Source organism: Pituophis catenifer, unplaced genomic scaffold (genome assembly GCF_029215685.1).
Source record: "Pituophis catenifer annectens isolate HBS135680 unplaced genomic scaffold, rPitCat1.0.hap2 SCAF_1, whole genome shotgun sequence".
In the NCBI taxonomy this organism is placed as follows: Eukaryota; Metazoa; Chordata; class Lepidosauria; order Squamata; family Colubridae; genus Pituophis; species Pituophis catenifer.
The window spans coordinates 351,625,521-351,639,792 of NW_027256881.1; the positions used below are offsets into that span (position 1 = coordinate 351,625,521).

Sequence of the window (14,272 nt, forward strand, 5' to 3'; positions counted from 1 at the left end):
CTTAATATCCTGAGATTCTTCCTCAAATTCCATTTCTGCCTTGTGCCACTATTCCCAAGTAGCCTTCAAATGATCTGACCCAACTAGGGCATAAGCCAAAATCCATCTTGTGTGCAGGGATCACTTTCATGGAGGACAACTACACACCTTCCCATGACTCCATCTGCTCTGTGAATTACAAGAAGAGACACAAACATGTTTTCCATTCTGCTGTATGAAGAGAAGCTGTTGCTAAGGGGATAGGACAATGGCTTTTCCCTGCAATTATCAGAAGAATAGATACATTCTTCATGTATCCCCTGTGGATTTCCAGACACAAAGATCTTCCAGGATAAAACCTGCTTTAAAAAACATCTCTGAGTTCACCAGATGGAGGGCTGGACGTGTCACCTTAGCCTGTCTTGCAAAGAGCTCACTCCTGGGTTTGAAGAGACTCACATGTCTTTGTTCTCTCTATGGTCACAGCCCAAAGACAGGTAAGAGGAAGGATTATTGATATAAATTTGTCCTGGTGCCATCCAGGAGGCACAGGTGGTGTCTGATCTGCTAAAGTTCCAGTGAGATTTCAGAAGCAACTTTCAAATCAGTTTCTGCCTAAACCTTGATTTCTGTTCTAGGAGGGAAGGTGATAATTATGACCGGGCAGGAGTCATGCTCCTTCTGATGATGCTGATGCTCTTCTGGCTCCTGGCTCCGACTACAGCAAAGAGGCTGCAAACCATTTGTGTGCTCAGGTGTTATATCCAGTTAAATGAAAGCTACTATAGGCCTGGTGATCTCATTCTTGGTGGGCATTTGCCCTTGGGAACAACGTTAAAGTCTCCTGTCCCAGACTTTAATACAGTGAAGCTTATTTTTGATAATGTGTAAGTTTCAGCTGAAGGAGAAACATGCAGATAATTGTTTTCTTTGCTTTAAACTCGGGGACTTTTTTCAGTGTATTCTACTGTCCTGGTGTAGTGCACATTTTGTGCTTTTCTCAATAAATTAGCAAGCTCTTCAAATAGGCTGGAATTCTCAATCTCCTCATCAGGAAGATGACAAACAACAAAATTGAGGAGGGAAGCTGTGCTGGCCTAGTGAAAAAGTCAAATTATGATATTAATCTGACCGGTAACTTCTGGTAGAAAATTCAAATAAAAGCTCAACACTCTTCAAGTATTCAGAAGTTACAAAAATCCCTCTCAGCGTTGGAATCAGCATTGTTCATGTGTAATGGCCTTCAGTAAATCTATGAGGTGACTCCCACTGTAGTCCTGTGCTCAGCAATCCTGACCACACCTGAAGAAGCTGCTCCAAGAGGGACCTTAAATAATTACGGTGAAAGGGGAGCAGTTGGAAAGGATTACAGCCACTGCAGCAAAGTGAATATGGCAGGAATGATAGAGAGTGTAAAAGAGTCCATGATATCAATGGAAAGGCTTCTGTCCTTTCTCACAGTCATCCAAGTTCAGCCAAAGGAAATCCTTTGAAAAAAAAACTGTAACATTTTTCTCACTACAGATTCGCCATCAGTAACTACCAGCAGTTCCTTGCATTGATGTTTGCTGTCTCCGAGGTCAATAAGGATTTTCTTCTGCTGCCCAACATCACCCTTGGCTTCCACATCTATGCACATTTCCAGAGCGAGAAGATTATTTCCTTAAACAGCCTCTCCATGCTCTCCTCACGAGGCCAAGTGGTCCCAGGTTACAAATATCACCTGCAGGACACTCTGCTCTCTGTTATTGGTGGTCTCAGTACCAAGTCCTCAAGGCTGATGGCCTCTATCTTCAGCATTTTTAAGATCCCACAGGTAAGAGAACTTCCTTGGATGCATTATGGAATAGATAAAGAACAAAATCACACACAGAAGCCAAACATGTAACTAAAAGTAGTTTTTTGTGGGATGGGAGCTTTTGACTCTTAGATTATTCTTTATTAAAGGGTAACCATCGTTTTAGTGCCATCTATTCTCTGTATAAATTTCTTCTGTATGGTTTCTTCTCTTGTCTTCTTACAACCAATAAAAATGGCTGAGAAGGGAAGAAGATAAAATTTGCCAGTCAAAGTGATTCAGTCTGACTGGAGGGCCACCAACCACACAATGGTTACTACTAAAGTCAACATAAAACTTTTACTTTGTCTTTGAAAACAGAATCTCTTTTTCTCCAGCTCGGTGTTGGCTTTGAGTTCTCTCAGGGAGAGAGAAGAGTTTATCCTTCCTTCTTCCGGATTAATCCCAAGGAATCTCCTCAGTATGTGGGTTTAGTCCAGCTGCTCCTGTATTTCCAGTGGAACTGGGTTGGACTACTGGCCCCTCAAGATGACAGGGGAGAACGTTTCATCTCAACTCTGATGCCAATGCTCCAGGAGAAGGAGATCTGCCTGGCCTTCACTCTAATGCTGGAATTGGATAGTATTCTAATCGCTCAGGACAAGTTTATTCTCAATTTCCACACCTGGTCTAAAACAGAAGTGTTTATTCTATTTGCTGACTTAGCTGTTACTAGCAGTTTAATAGGGGCAGTAAATTTTTTTGAAAAAATCATAAAAGTATCATTTAGAAAAGTTTGTATCTTCACTTCCCATTGGAAACTTGGTGTGGAGGAATCTAAATACATATTGCGATATTTAAAGGTTTTCCATGGAGTCTTGCATTTTAGGGACCACTCCGGAGATGTCTCTGAATTCAGCCACTTCCTCCTGTCATTAGATCCCTTGAACCCCAAAGGAGATGTCTTTCTCCCTCCGTGGTGGGAAGCGGTCTTTCGCTGCAAGATCCATAAATCAGGAAAGATCCCTCCAAAGGGGAAAAAACAATGTACAGGAAAGGAGAATCTGCAGAATGTGCCCAATTACACTATTGAAAAAAGAATGACAGGAGAAAGTTACAATATCTACAATGCTGTTTATGCTCTGGCACATGCTTTACATGCAATGTATGGATCCAGAGTTCGACCAACCATGATGAGGCTTGGAAAGAGGATCTCAGATGTCCAGTCATGGCAGGTAATTTCTTTGGTTTTTGACTCAGTCCACAGACACTTAAATTGGAAGCTTCCCATATGAATTTCTTCAGTTACTGATTAAATGTCTGCATTCTCCCATACCAATTCATCTGAGACCCTGCCCCTCTTTTTAGTTTACCATTTGTTGTGCTACACAACTTTTTGTGTGAAAACAGCTTCTGATTAAGTATGGATGGAAACTAACCAAGGAGAGAAGCAACCTAGAACTAAGGAGAAATTTCTTAAGGAACAGTTTACCTTTAGAGGTCATGGGTGCCCCATTGCTGGAGTCATTGAAGAAGAGACAGGATAGCCACTTGTCTAAAACTGTAGAGGGTCTGTTGCTTGAGCAGGGGGTTGGACTAGACGACTTCCATTGTCCCTTCCAATACTATGATTCTCTTTCTATGACAACCACAGCACAGAGCAAGATTCAAAGTGGTCCTAAGGGGTTCCTGGACTGAAATTCATCAGAATTTTCTGCATCAAAGGCTGAAATGTTGGACCTCTCTGAATAGTGAAGAGACCAACCAGTTCAGATGTTCCCTTCCACATAGCCTAGTAGATCAAACCTGGTTCCTGCATTCTGCTGCCTTTGAGAATGAGCCAGAGAATATCAGTGGAATTTTCCATGGTTCTGATAGAAATAATTTATTCACTCCAAACATTCATTTATCAATTAAAAAGACCGTGGAAAAAAGTAACTATTTGAAAGTGCACATAGCCAAGTATCACAAGAGGAAAAGCCTACTATTAAATTTAGATTGTGGAACTAAAATTCTTGTGTTTTGCTCAAATTGGAGTTGGAAACCATGCCCAGTGATGAAGAGAAAACTTTTAGTTTCAGAGTTAAATACACCTGATTCCTCAGATTTCCAGCAAGAGACAGAACTAGCTTCTCAAATATAAACCCATCTTCTCAAGATGCCCTTTATGTGATGATAGAAGCCATGATGTCTCATTTGTAGCTTTAGCCCAAATACTCGAATTTCTGAATGTCTCTTTTATTTCAGATTCTTGCCTATGTGAGTAATGTGCAGTTCAACAACAGTGCTGGAGAGGAAGTCTCCTTTTCAGAAGATGGACTGGGATCTGATTGTTATGATCTTCTCAACTGGGTTCTCTTCCCCAATCGATCTTTTGTCCACAGGAAGGTTGGTCAAGTAAATCCTGAGGCTCCTCCAGGCCGGGATTTCACCGTTTACTCTGATGGAATCATCTGGGCCACAAAGGTGAGTTGCAAGGAAATATTCTAAATTCACAGAAAGATTCATTCTCTTCCTGAGGTGCAGAACATCTTTCTAAGTTGAAAAATAATCAATTGAGTCAGAAATTATGGCAGTTATTTGGTGAGAAATCTGCTTTGTATGTAACACATTTGTGGTCTGATTTGTGTCATTCCACAAAGAGTTAGGCTTGGGAACAACATCTGCTTGAAACGCAGGATGCAATTACAGCTAGTAACAGTGATTTCCACTGACCACTGTCACTCAGTTGTATCCTCATGGTTCTTTATTTTAGAAATGCTGTGGTTCAGTCACAATCCTTCCTCTGCAGCTTGAAACCCCAGTTAACTCCACCATCTGTTGATGTCTCAGGAATTCCAGTGGTCTGAACCCCCCAGGAGCTGTTCCACATTTCTGATAGATGGTAGCAATGTATCTCTTTAGAAGAAAATCTGAACATAGAAGAAGGAGTGGGGAAAAGCATGAATGCAGCAGGTTCATTGCTTAGATCATCTCAAGTATTTCTCTTTTCTCTTTCAGAAGGTGCCCTTTGCCAGGTGTGGCATGAAGAGGTGCCATGCAGGAGAGAGGAGAAGAGTTCCAGAGGGCAAGCAGGTTTGCTGCTACCAGTGTGACCCTTGTCCAAAAGGAACCATTTCTAATCAGACAGGTAGACCATACTTCAAATTTAAATCATCCAGGATCAAAGAAGACATAATGAATGTCTTCTTTGATCCTGGATGATTTAAATTTGAAGTATGGTCATTAAGTCATTTTTTTGTTATTGTTATTTTTATGAGATTGTCATGAAATCATATCTTCCAGGAAAACCTTTGCTGAAATTAGTTTCCAGATATAAACAGCCCCGGCCACAGAGACCACCTTTCCCAATCCTCAGCAGTTCCATGCAGGATATCTTTAGGGCTGAATTTATGAATCCCAACTGGGATTTCCATTGCTACTCTAACATCCAATTGCAAAAACTGCCTTCCAAACTTACCTGAGGAAGTGGGGTGTGAGGTCCAAGCTTTAATTTTTATTATTCAGAATAAGCTCCTTCTGTCAGCACTATCAACCTCTGAGGAAATAGACCTGCCAGGGAAAGAGGACATTCATTTATTTATGTCTCTTTGATAGAGCAGGAGGGAGCAAAAAACATCTAAATGGACAGATCTGAGATACGAAGTAGAGAGGTTAAGACAGGACAGTGGTGAAATCCAGCAGGTTCTGACAGGTTCTGGAGAACTGGTAGTGGAAATTTTGATTAGTTCAGAGAACTGGCAAATACCAGCTCTAGCTGGTCCCAGAGTGGGGTGGGAATGGGGATTTTGCAGTATCCTTCCCCTGGTATACCCACCAAGCAACACCACACCTACCAAGCAACACCCAAAGAACCAGTAGTAAAAAAATTTGAATTTCACCACTGAAACAGGGATAATATACAAAACAGCAGCATTTCTGGATAACAAATCTGTCTGTCTTCTATGGGTTCCATTATAAAATTGGAGAAAAAAAAGGCAGCAATCTTAAACTGAAAGCCACGTTACTCATGGAAGTGCAGAGTGAATGGATAACTGGAATTGGATAAATCCTCATCTCTTGCTAATCTATCCCCAGGATCATCGTAAATGAAGAATGATTTGCTCTTTTTGATGTCCTATAAATTACACATGGGTTCTCACAACACGCCAACAGCAGAAAGGCAACACTCATATGTTCTCTAAAGTATTTATTTATTTTATTTATTTATTTATTGCGATTTATATGCCGCCTTTCTCCCTAGGGACTCAAGGCGGCTTACAAAATGACAGCTTCAATACAAATCACAATAAAGTAGGGATAATGGGCATGGTAGATGCCCCTGAAATGCTCACAAAGACTCTTGATTTCAGATGCAGCTCACTGTGAACTCTGCCCAGAAGACCAATATCCCAACAAGGACAAGGACCAATGCATTGCCAAGAAAATCCACTTCCTTGCCTATCAAGACACCCTGGGATACACTTTAGTTTTTCTTGCTCTTTTCCTCTCTGTGAGCACATCTGCAATCCTGGTGATTTTCCATAAACATCATGACACTCCAATCGTCAAGGCCAATAACCGAGATCTCACCTACATCCTTCTGGTCTCCCTCCTGCTCTGCTTCCTCTGCTCCTTCCTCTTCATTGGTCAACCAGGGAAGATCACCTGTCTCTTCCAACAATCTGTCTTTGCCATTCTCTTTTCCCTTGCTGTTTCCTCTGTTTTGGCAAAAACTGTCATGGTGGTTTTGGCCTTCATGGCCACCAAGCCAGGGAACAAGACAAGGAAACTCTTAGGAAAACCACTAACTAACTCCATTGTCATAGCCGGTCCCCTGATCCAAGCAGTCCTTTGTGCCACCTGGCTGGGAACTTCTCCCCCATTTCTTAACTTGGACTTCCACTCCTTGTTTGGAGAGATCATCTTGGAATGTAAGCAAGGCTCAACTGTAATGTTTTACATTGTCCTCTCTTACCTAGGAATTTTGGCCGTCATCAGTTTCACAGTGGCCTTTCTGGCTAGGAAATTGCCTGATAGTTTTAATGAAGCCAAGTTCATTACTTTTAGCATGCTGGTCTTTTGTAGTGTTTGGATCTCCTTCCTCCCTACCTACCTGAGCACCAAAGGGAAGTCCATGGTGGCTGTGGAGATCTTCTCCATTTTGGCCTCTGGAGCTGCTCTCTTAGCTTGTATTTTTTTCCCCAAATGCTACATTATTCTGCTGAGGCCAGATCTGAATTGTAGAGAAAATATAGTAAGGAACAAGAATTTCTAACCAATGCAAAGAGTTGCCTCATTTATATTTTTCTTTGTGGCATGTTTAGAATGTGATAAGATTTCTAATAAATGATGATGTGAAGGAGGAATTTGTCCATAAAAGAATTCCTTATCAAGTTCTGCAACTGCTTACAATATTCCTCTGGTCAGTCTTTTGTTTTTCATGTTTTCAAAGTGTCCTTAGTGAGGTCCAGTGCCCTGTATGGAAGGAAAACTTCTTGTTAAAGATGTGTTTATTATTTTGGATATTTCTAAGTTTATATGGCAAAGGAAAAAACCAAGAATTTGATACAAACTACTGCAAGATGCTAAGGAAAACGGGGGTTTGGGTTTACCAGACCTGAAATTGTATTTTGAGGCATGTTGTCTGGCCTGGTTAAAAGAGTGGGTGAACCTACAGAATAAGAGGCTACTTGAATTAGGGGGGCACGAATTAAGTTTTGGATGGCACCATTACTTATGGTATAAAAAAGTTAAAGTTCATGTTGATTTTATTAATCACTTTGCTAGACATGCTATTCTAAGAGTTTGGAATAAATATAAAACAAGGTTCTATACGAAGTTGCCTCTTTGGGTGTCCACACAAGAAGCTTTTTTAAGAAAATAAATGGTGGCGGAGGCAGATTGCTGGACGTATGGTAAAATAGTATCCTTCAACTCTGGTGAACCTACCTTAAAGTTGAGGGAAATATTTGAATTAGAAGGTTATGTTTGCCATTGGTTTACATATCAAGAAGTGAAAGAATGGCTTAAATCAAATAAAAAGAGTTGTGGGTTTGATTTTGCTAAGAATAAATTGGAAATCTTACTATGTGGTAGTGATAAGCATATTATTGCTAAGATTTAGAAAATGTTATTGAAATTAAATTTGGAAAGTGAACATGTAAAACATTGTATGATTCAATGGGCAAGGAATTTTGGATACAATGTGATGCCTAAACAATGGGAAAATATATGGATGAAAGGTTTAAAATGAACTATAATTCAAAAAAAAATTTTATAAGATGATGTATTACTGGCATTTAACACCGGATAAATTATCCAGAATGTATAAAGGTATTTCAAATGAATGTTGGAAGTGGAAAAGCAAAGAAGGAACTTTTTACCATTTATGGTGGACATGTGATAAAGCGAAGAAATTTTGGAGTAAGATTCATAATATAATACAGAATATTCTTAAAATGAAAATAAAAATGAAACCAGAAACTTTTCTTTTGGGTTTATGGAAGAGGACTTTGAGAAAAAACTTGGAACTTGGATCTTATATATGTTGACAGCACCAAGATTATTATACACACAAAAATGGAAGGACCCTTAGATTCCCACTATGGTTGAATGGCTACAGGAAGTCATTTTTTCTTCATTTCTTTTCTCCAATTTCTCCTCACTTTTCTCTCCTTGTTTTCCCCTCACACACACTGTGTCTTCCTATTTACTTTTTGTATTTTACCTTATAACCTAATAAAAAATGTTAAACTGGAAAAAATTGTGTTTATTATTTCAAGGAGGAAATTTTCTTATTTTGTTCCTTAGTTTATGTAGTCTATTTTTAAGGTAGTGTTTTAAAAGATTGGGTTCAATATCAGTGTTTCTAAACATATATGGCTGTTTCCTTAGATGTTTGAGGCTTTATAGAACTTCCCTACCACTACTCAATTGTTTTTGAAATAGCAGAATTTAAATCTTCCTCACATCCAGATCTGCAGTACTGCCTCATCAATGTTGGGCAGAATTTCCCTCAAAGGAATGAGCAAAGAATGTCATAATTGTATGGAGTATGTTAGTCATCTCTTCTGACATTTCATCTCATGGACTGCCATGGTAAACTATGCTGTTCCATGAGATTTGTGTGCACAGAAGGTCTCCACAGGAATCATTCTATCCATGCCCAACATCACAATCAAATTTCTTTAATGAGGACAAGTTCCCAGTAACGTCATTCAAGGTGTGCTAAGATATGACAGTCATCAAAGTCAGGAGGCACCTAGAAATCACAGAGTCCTGTGACATGTAGTCATTTAATCCTGGGTTCATATCCAACATATCAACAATTGATATGTTGAGGATAACATCTCCATTTCCATCAGATGGCCTCTCATGTGGGAAATAGAAACAATGGAAGAATGTGTGCAAATTGGCCCATAAAATAGCAAACTCAAATTCTCTGATTTTCCCATAAGCTTTATCAAAATTTCTATGGCAACGTAACTGACATACTTTTTTATTAAGACAATATTTTTCTGTTGAAGATAATAAGAATAGAAGAGCGGCAACATAATTGATAGTTTGTTAATTATGAATATGTATAATTACACCATCTATTTCTTATGCACAAATCATCTTCTCCTTCTTTCTCAAATGTATAATATGGGTTCAATCTTTGGTCTTCCAGGGTTCCTCCCACTATTCTCTGGGGAGAATTTATCCTGGGCATACTCTTAACAAACAATACTGCTGTGAGACTTGATTTGGGCCTGCATTTGAAGCCTGAAGGCTTAAGCAGTTGTAATAGCTACATAAACATGACAGATAGTGCTTGCTTAGCAACAATGATGAAATAGTAACTTTGGAACACATTGTATTGATGGAAATGGGACAATTGGCTGCAGTCGTCTTGCCCCGGCCACCTCACCCCAGCCTCCCCATTTCAGCTAACCCATCATGGACACCCCTCCCCATCAGTCCCTCCACAGTACCCCCCCCCCAGCTGATTCGCCACATGCACTCCTTCCCAGCCATCCTCCCCCACTGCTTCATCCTGGGTGATTCACTGCAATACAAATTGCCTGCAGCAGATTTGCAATGCGGGACAATTAGCCCTGCATGTCTCAACTGTTCCCAAACCAAACCCATTCCCAGAAGGTCCTTCCCACTCCACCAACCTCCTCCTCCTCTGTTGACTCCTTGAATTGGCGCCTGTTAAGGATATTGGTGTTGTGTTACCAACCAGCAGAGTAAATGCACAAGGAAACGTTGCTGAGAGCAATGAATAAGAGTTATACAAACTGGTTTATCAAAAGCTTACTTTATAGAGAAAAACAGTCTCATAGTCTTTAAACAAATTCCAAGTCTTTGCCAGTTAAATCAGTCCAGAAGTTACAGATATCTTCTTACCAAACAGACATTAGTTGGTTAGAATAACAAACTCACTCTGGTTCACAAACCACGACGGTAGCAGATCCATCAAACAATGATTAGCAGATAGCAACTCCTCTCAATGGTAGAATATCATACTCTGGTAGCATATCACATCAGCTTCATCATCAAACTGAACACGTTACAAAACCTTGCTTAAATACTCTCACAACCAGTCATTACCTAATTACAGCATAACTCAGCATTACAATGAATCAGCAAGAAAACCTTTAAAGTCACATAATACAGTTACAGATTAAAGTTACAGTACACTCGACTTCCGGTTGGTGATCCGCGGCGATATGGCGTTGAGAGAGTGACCGCTGCTCCTCAACACCATCAGTCACCGTGTTTTGGGGATCCCTGAGGGGCGTGGAGCCCGGAGAGCCCCACGGACGAGAGAGCGAGCCGGGCAAGCGTGAAAGCGGGTGCAAAACGCTGATCGCAAGACCGGGCGGCTCTGTCAAATCCAGCACGCGTGAGTCGGCCAAATTAATGGCCGACGCGAAGCCGTGGTAACCAGCAGCCAGATGGAAGCAAGAGAGATCGGATGCTGCAGTGAGGATTGACACACACCTTCCCTGCATCGAGGAGAGAAGACATCAAGAAAGGGGCCGGTGAAGTCAGGCAGGAGTGTCTCACAAACGAGAGAGGCGGCAATTGAAAGTTTCCTGAGTATCCTGGCAGAGAGAGAGCCCGACGAGCCGGCATCGAAATAAGAAAGGAAATTTGTATTGACAGTGTGCGTGCCAAGAGAGGATCGGTGAGAAAATCTAAGACCAGCATTTATTTCCTCTTTCCTTTTTTATTGTGAATACAAGCAGACCCAGCGGAGGTTGAAATTGGGTGGATCGAGTCTGGCTTTCTTTTTTGCAATGAACAGGAAGCTCAGCCATTAGTGTGACAGGACGGAGGAACAATCTGCCTAGCGGTGGACAGTTTGGCAGCAAGAAATACCATAGAGTGCTGAACTAGGAGGAACTAGGAGGAACGTCCTGAGCTTACAGAAGACCAGAGACTGAGCAAAAAAAAGAATTGAGTATATCCCAAGAAGGAGGAAAAATTATATATATATATATATATATATATATATATATATATATAAATTAATTAATAATAGCACTTGAACTCCCAGATATTCTGTCTTCAGTATCCTGACTGTTAAAATTGAACATATCTTGACAAATTGATTTCTTCTTGGACTAGATAAAATTATACACTCTCAAGCTTTGATATTTTAAAATCTTTCTATAAACTTAATTAGCTGCTTAGCATTTATAGTATCTATCAGTATTTTTATAGTATCTAAAATCATAATTGCATTTAAAATATTTAAAAGTTTCTATTTATAGTATTTATAGTATTTATAGTATTTTAAGTATTTAAGTATCTAAAAAAGTACAATATTTAGCCAAATTAATTGTTATATTGCTACATTCGATATATTGATTGTAAACTGTTGATTAACTGATATTTTGATTTATATAGTATTGAACTATTTAACATATTTATTACATATTTATTAAGCCAATTTAATATTTAATACATTTAAATAATACACTGTGAGGAGGAGTTTAGAATTACAGTATAGATATTGATATTGATTGCCCACCGGAAAACTAGCTATACTTGTCTACAAATTTAGAAGGAAAAAGTAGATACAGTAATATATATATACAAATATACATTTATATAAAATAATAATAATAATAAAAAAAGATAATAGAGGCGCTAACTGGCGAATGAAAATTTGGTGTAATATTGATAGGATAATTAGAGAGCAAAAGAAAATTTTGAAAGAAATGACAAGCATGGCATCCACAGTGGGGAAAACAGGAAAAAAGACCCCCTCTAATCCCACTATAGCGACAACCTCTCCGGCGACACAAAAATCAACAGAAAGCCTGGCAATGCAAACCCTGCAAGCATCATTAACTTTGATTCAAGAAACGATGATGGCAATGCAGGAAAAACTGTTAAATAACCATGTTGAATTAAAATCAGACATACATGCATTGGACCAGAAAATGAATGATATCCAAACATCAATAGTTAATAATGAAGTGCGAATTCAAAAAGCCGAAACAAGAATTGACCAAACTGAAAAGAAATTAGATATTGTGGACCAAACATTAACGAGCCAAAATAAAGAGATTGAAGACACAATAATTCAATTGGAGATGGACCGGGCCTCCTTCTATTTACGATTTCAGAATGTTGTCGAGGACAAAGAGGAAGACCTAGGTGAAAAGATGGCGGAGCTGATAGCCGAGGCACTTCACCAAGACAAACAGGCGATAATCAGGGAGCTGGACGACGTATATAGAGTCCAGACTAACTATGCAAGAAGGAACAAGCTTCCTAGAGAAGTACATATCCGCTTCGCACGGAAAAAAGTTAGAGATATTCTTTACAACATGGCAAGGGATGAACAGATTACATACCGAGGAAAAGAAATAATAATTTTAAAACAGATACCAAGAAGAGTCCGGGAGATGAGGAAGGGATATAGATTTTTGGCCATACAGTTGAATAAAAGAAAGATACTATTTAGGTGGCTTCTCCCAGAAGGGATGCTAATAACCTGGCAAGGAAGAAAAATAAAAATAGAAAGCCTAAGTACAGCACAAGACTTCCTTGACCAGTTAAAAGGTGTGGAAGAAGAGCAGGGGAGCAAGGAAGAACTAGAAACAGCAGTAGTGGAGGAGGAAGCCCTACACCAACAGAACACAAACGAAGCAACTGTAGAGGAGAAGACAGAAGAAGAAGAAGAAGAAGAAGCCAAAGAGAAGAAAGCAAGACCAGTAAGGGCCGTAAGAAACAAACAAGAACCAATAATCAGATAGGGGTATAGAGATGAATGACTTGAAGCTAATATCTGTAAATGTTAATGGACTAAATGAATACAAAAAGAGGAAAAGAATATTAACAAAACTAGGTAAACAAAATGTTGATATAATGTGTTTACAAGAGGTACACATAAAAAAAGAAGAAAGTAAATGTCTAGAATATAAAAAATTTGGTCAAACATTTGATTCGCTGGCAGAGAAAAAGAAGAGGGGGGTGGCTATTTACGTAAAAAAAGGAATTGAAGCAGAACTGAAATTTAAAGATACAAAGGGTAGAATCCTTATGGTTGAAATTAAGAGAGGGAATTCCAAGGTATTATTAGTGGGCATTTATGCCCCGAATAAAAAACAGGGAGAATTTTTTAAGAAACTTCACGAACAATTAGTGAAAATGGCATATAATGAAATCTGTATGATAGGGGATTTTAATGGCATTGTGGATCCGGAGAAGGACCACAAGAGCAATAAAGTAAAAAAAAATAAAAGGACAAATTTACCGAGAGCCTTTTTTGAGTTAGTTGATGAATTGGATCTAATTGACATCTGGCGTACCTTGCACCCAAATGACAGACAATATACCTTCTTTTCAAACCCACAAAAGTCGTGGTCTAGAATTGACATGGCATGGGTCAGTAGGAGTTTGGGGTTAGAAATTGGAACAGCTGTAATTAACCCAAATGATTGGGCAGACCATAATCCATTGGAGATTAGATGGAAGTCTGTTCAGAGAAAATACCAACGGAGGTGGAGGTTCAATGCTAAATTACTGGGCGACAAGGACTGTATACAAAAATTCAAAGAAGAAATAAATTTCTTTTTCAAGGAAAATGAAAATAAAGGCACATCCCGTGCAATAGTTTGGGATACAATGAAGGCCTACCTGAGAGGAGTTGTGATTTCATACACCGCTCATAAAAATAAACAAGAAAGGAAGACTCTGGAAGACTATTTAAATCATATAGGAGAAGCAGAAAGAAAACTCCAAGATGATCCAGAAGATGAAGCAGCCAAAGAAAATTGGATGATGTGGAAGCATAAAGTAAATATCATGGAGCAAGAAGAATTAGCACAAAGAATGAAAAGAACGAAACAATATCTTTTTGAGAACACTAACAAATCGGGGAGGTGGCTGGCCTATAAATTAAAAAAGGAAAATGAAAGGGGAATAATCCATACCTTAGAGGACTCTAAGGGCAAATTATTGACTAACGAGGAAGAAAAACGAGATAGGGTGAGAGAATATTACGAATCTCTATATAAAGAAGGGGAGACA

At 39.2% G+C, this 14,272-nt stretch overlaps 1 protein-coding gene across 1 annotated transcript in view; it reads left to right on the forward strand.

Annotated features, from left to right (window-relative positions):
• Positions 1-369: 369 nt before the first annotated feature.
• LOC139313042 (vomeronasal type-2 receptor 26-like) overlaps positions 370-14,272 on the forward strand; it is a gene marked incomplete at its 3' end in the record, with an annotated part of 30,096 nt that continues 16,193 nt past the window's right edge. The window contains exons 1-4 of the mRNA XM_070938378.1: positions 370-476; positions 1,504-1,795; positions 4,004-4,222; positions 4,757-4,773. Coding sequence (XP_070794479.1) covers positions 370-476; positions 1,504-1,795; positions 4,004-4,222; positions 4,757-4,773 — 635 coding nt within the window. The remainder of the gene's footprint in view (positions 477-1,503; positions 1,796-4,003; positions 4,223-4,756; positions 4,774-14,272) is intronic.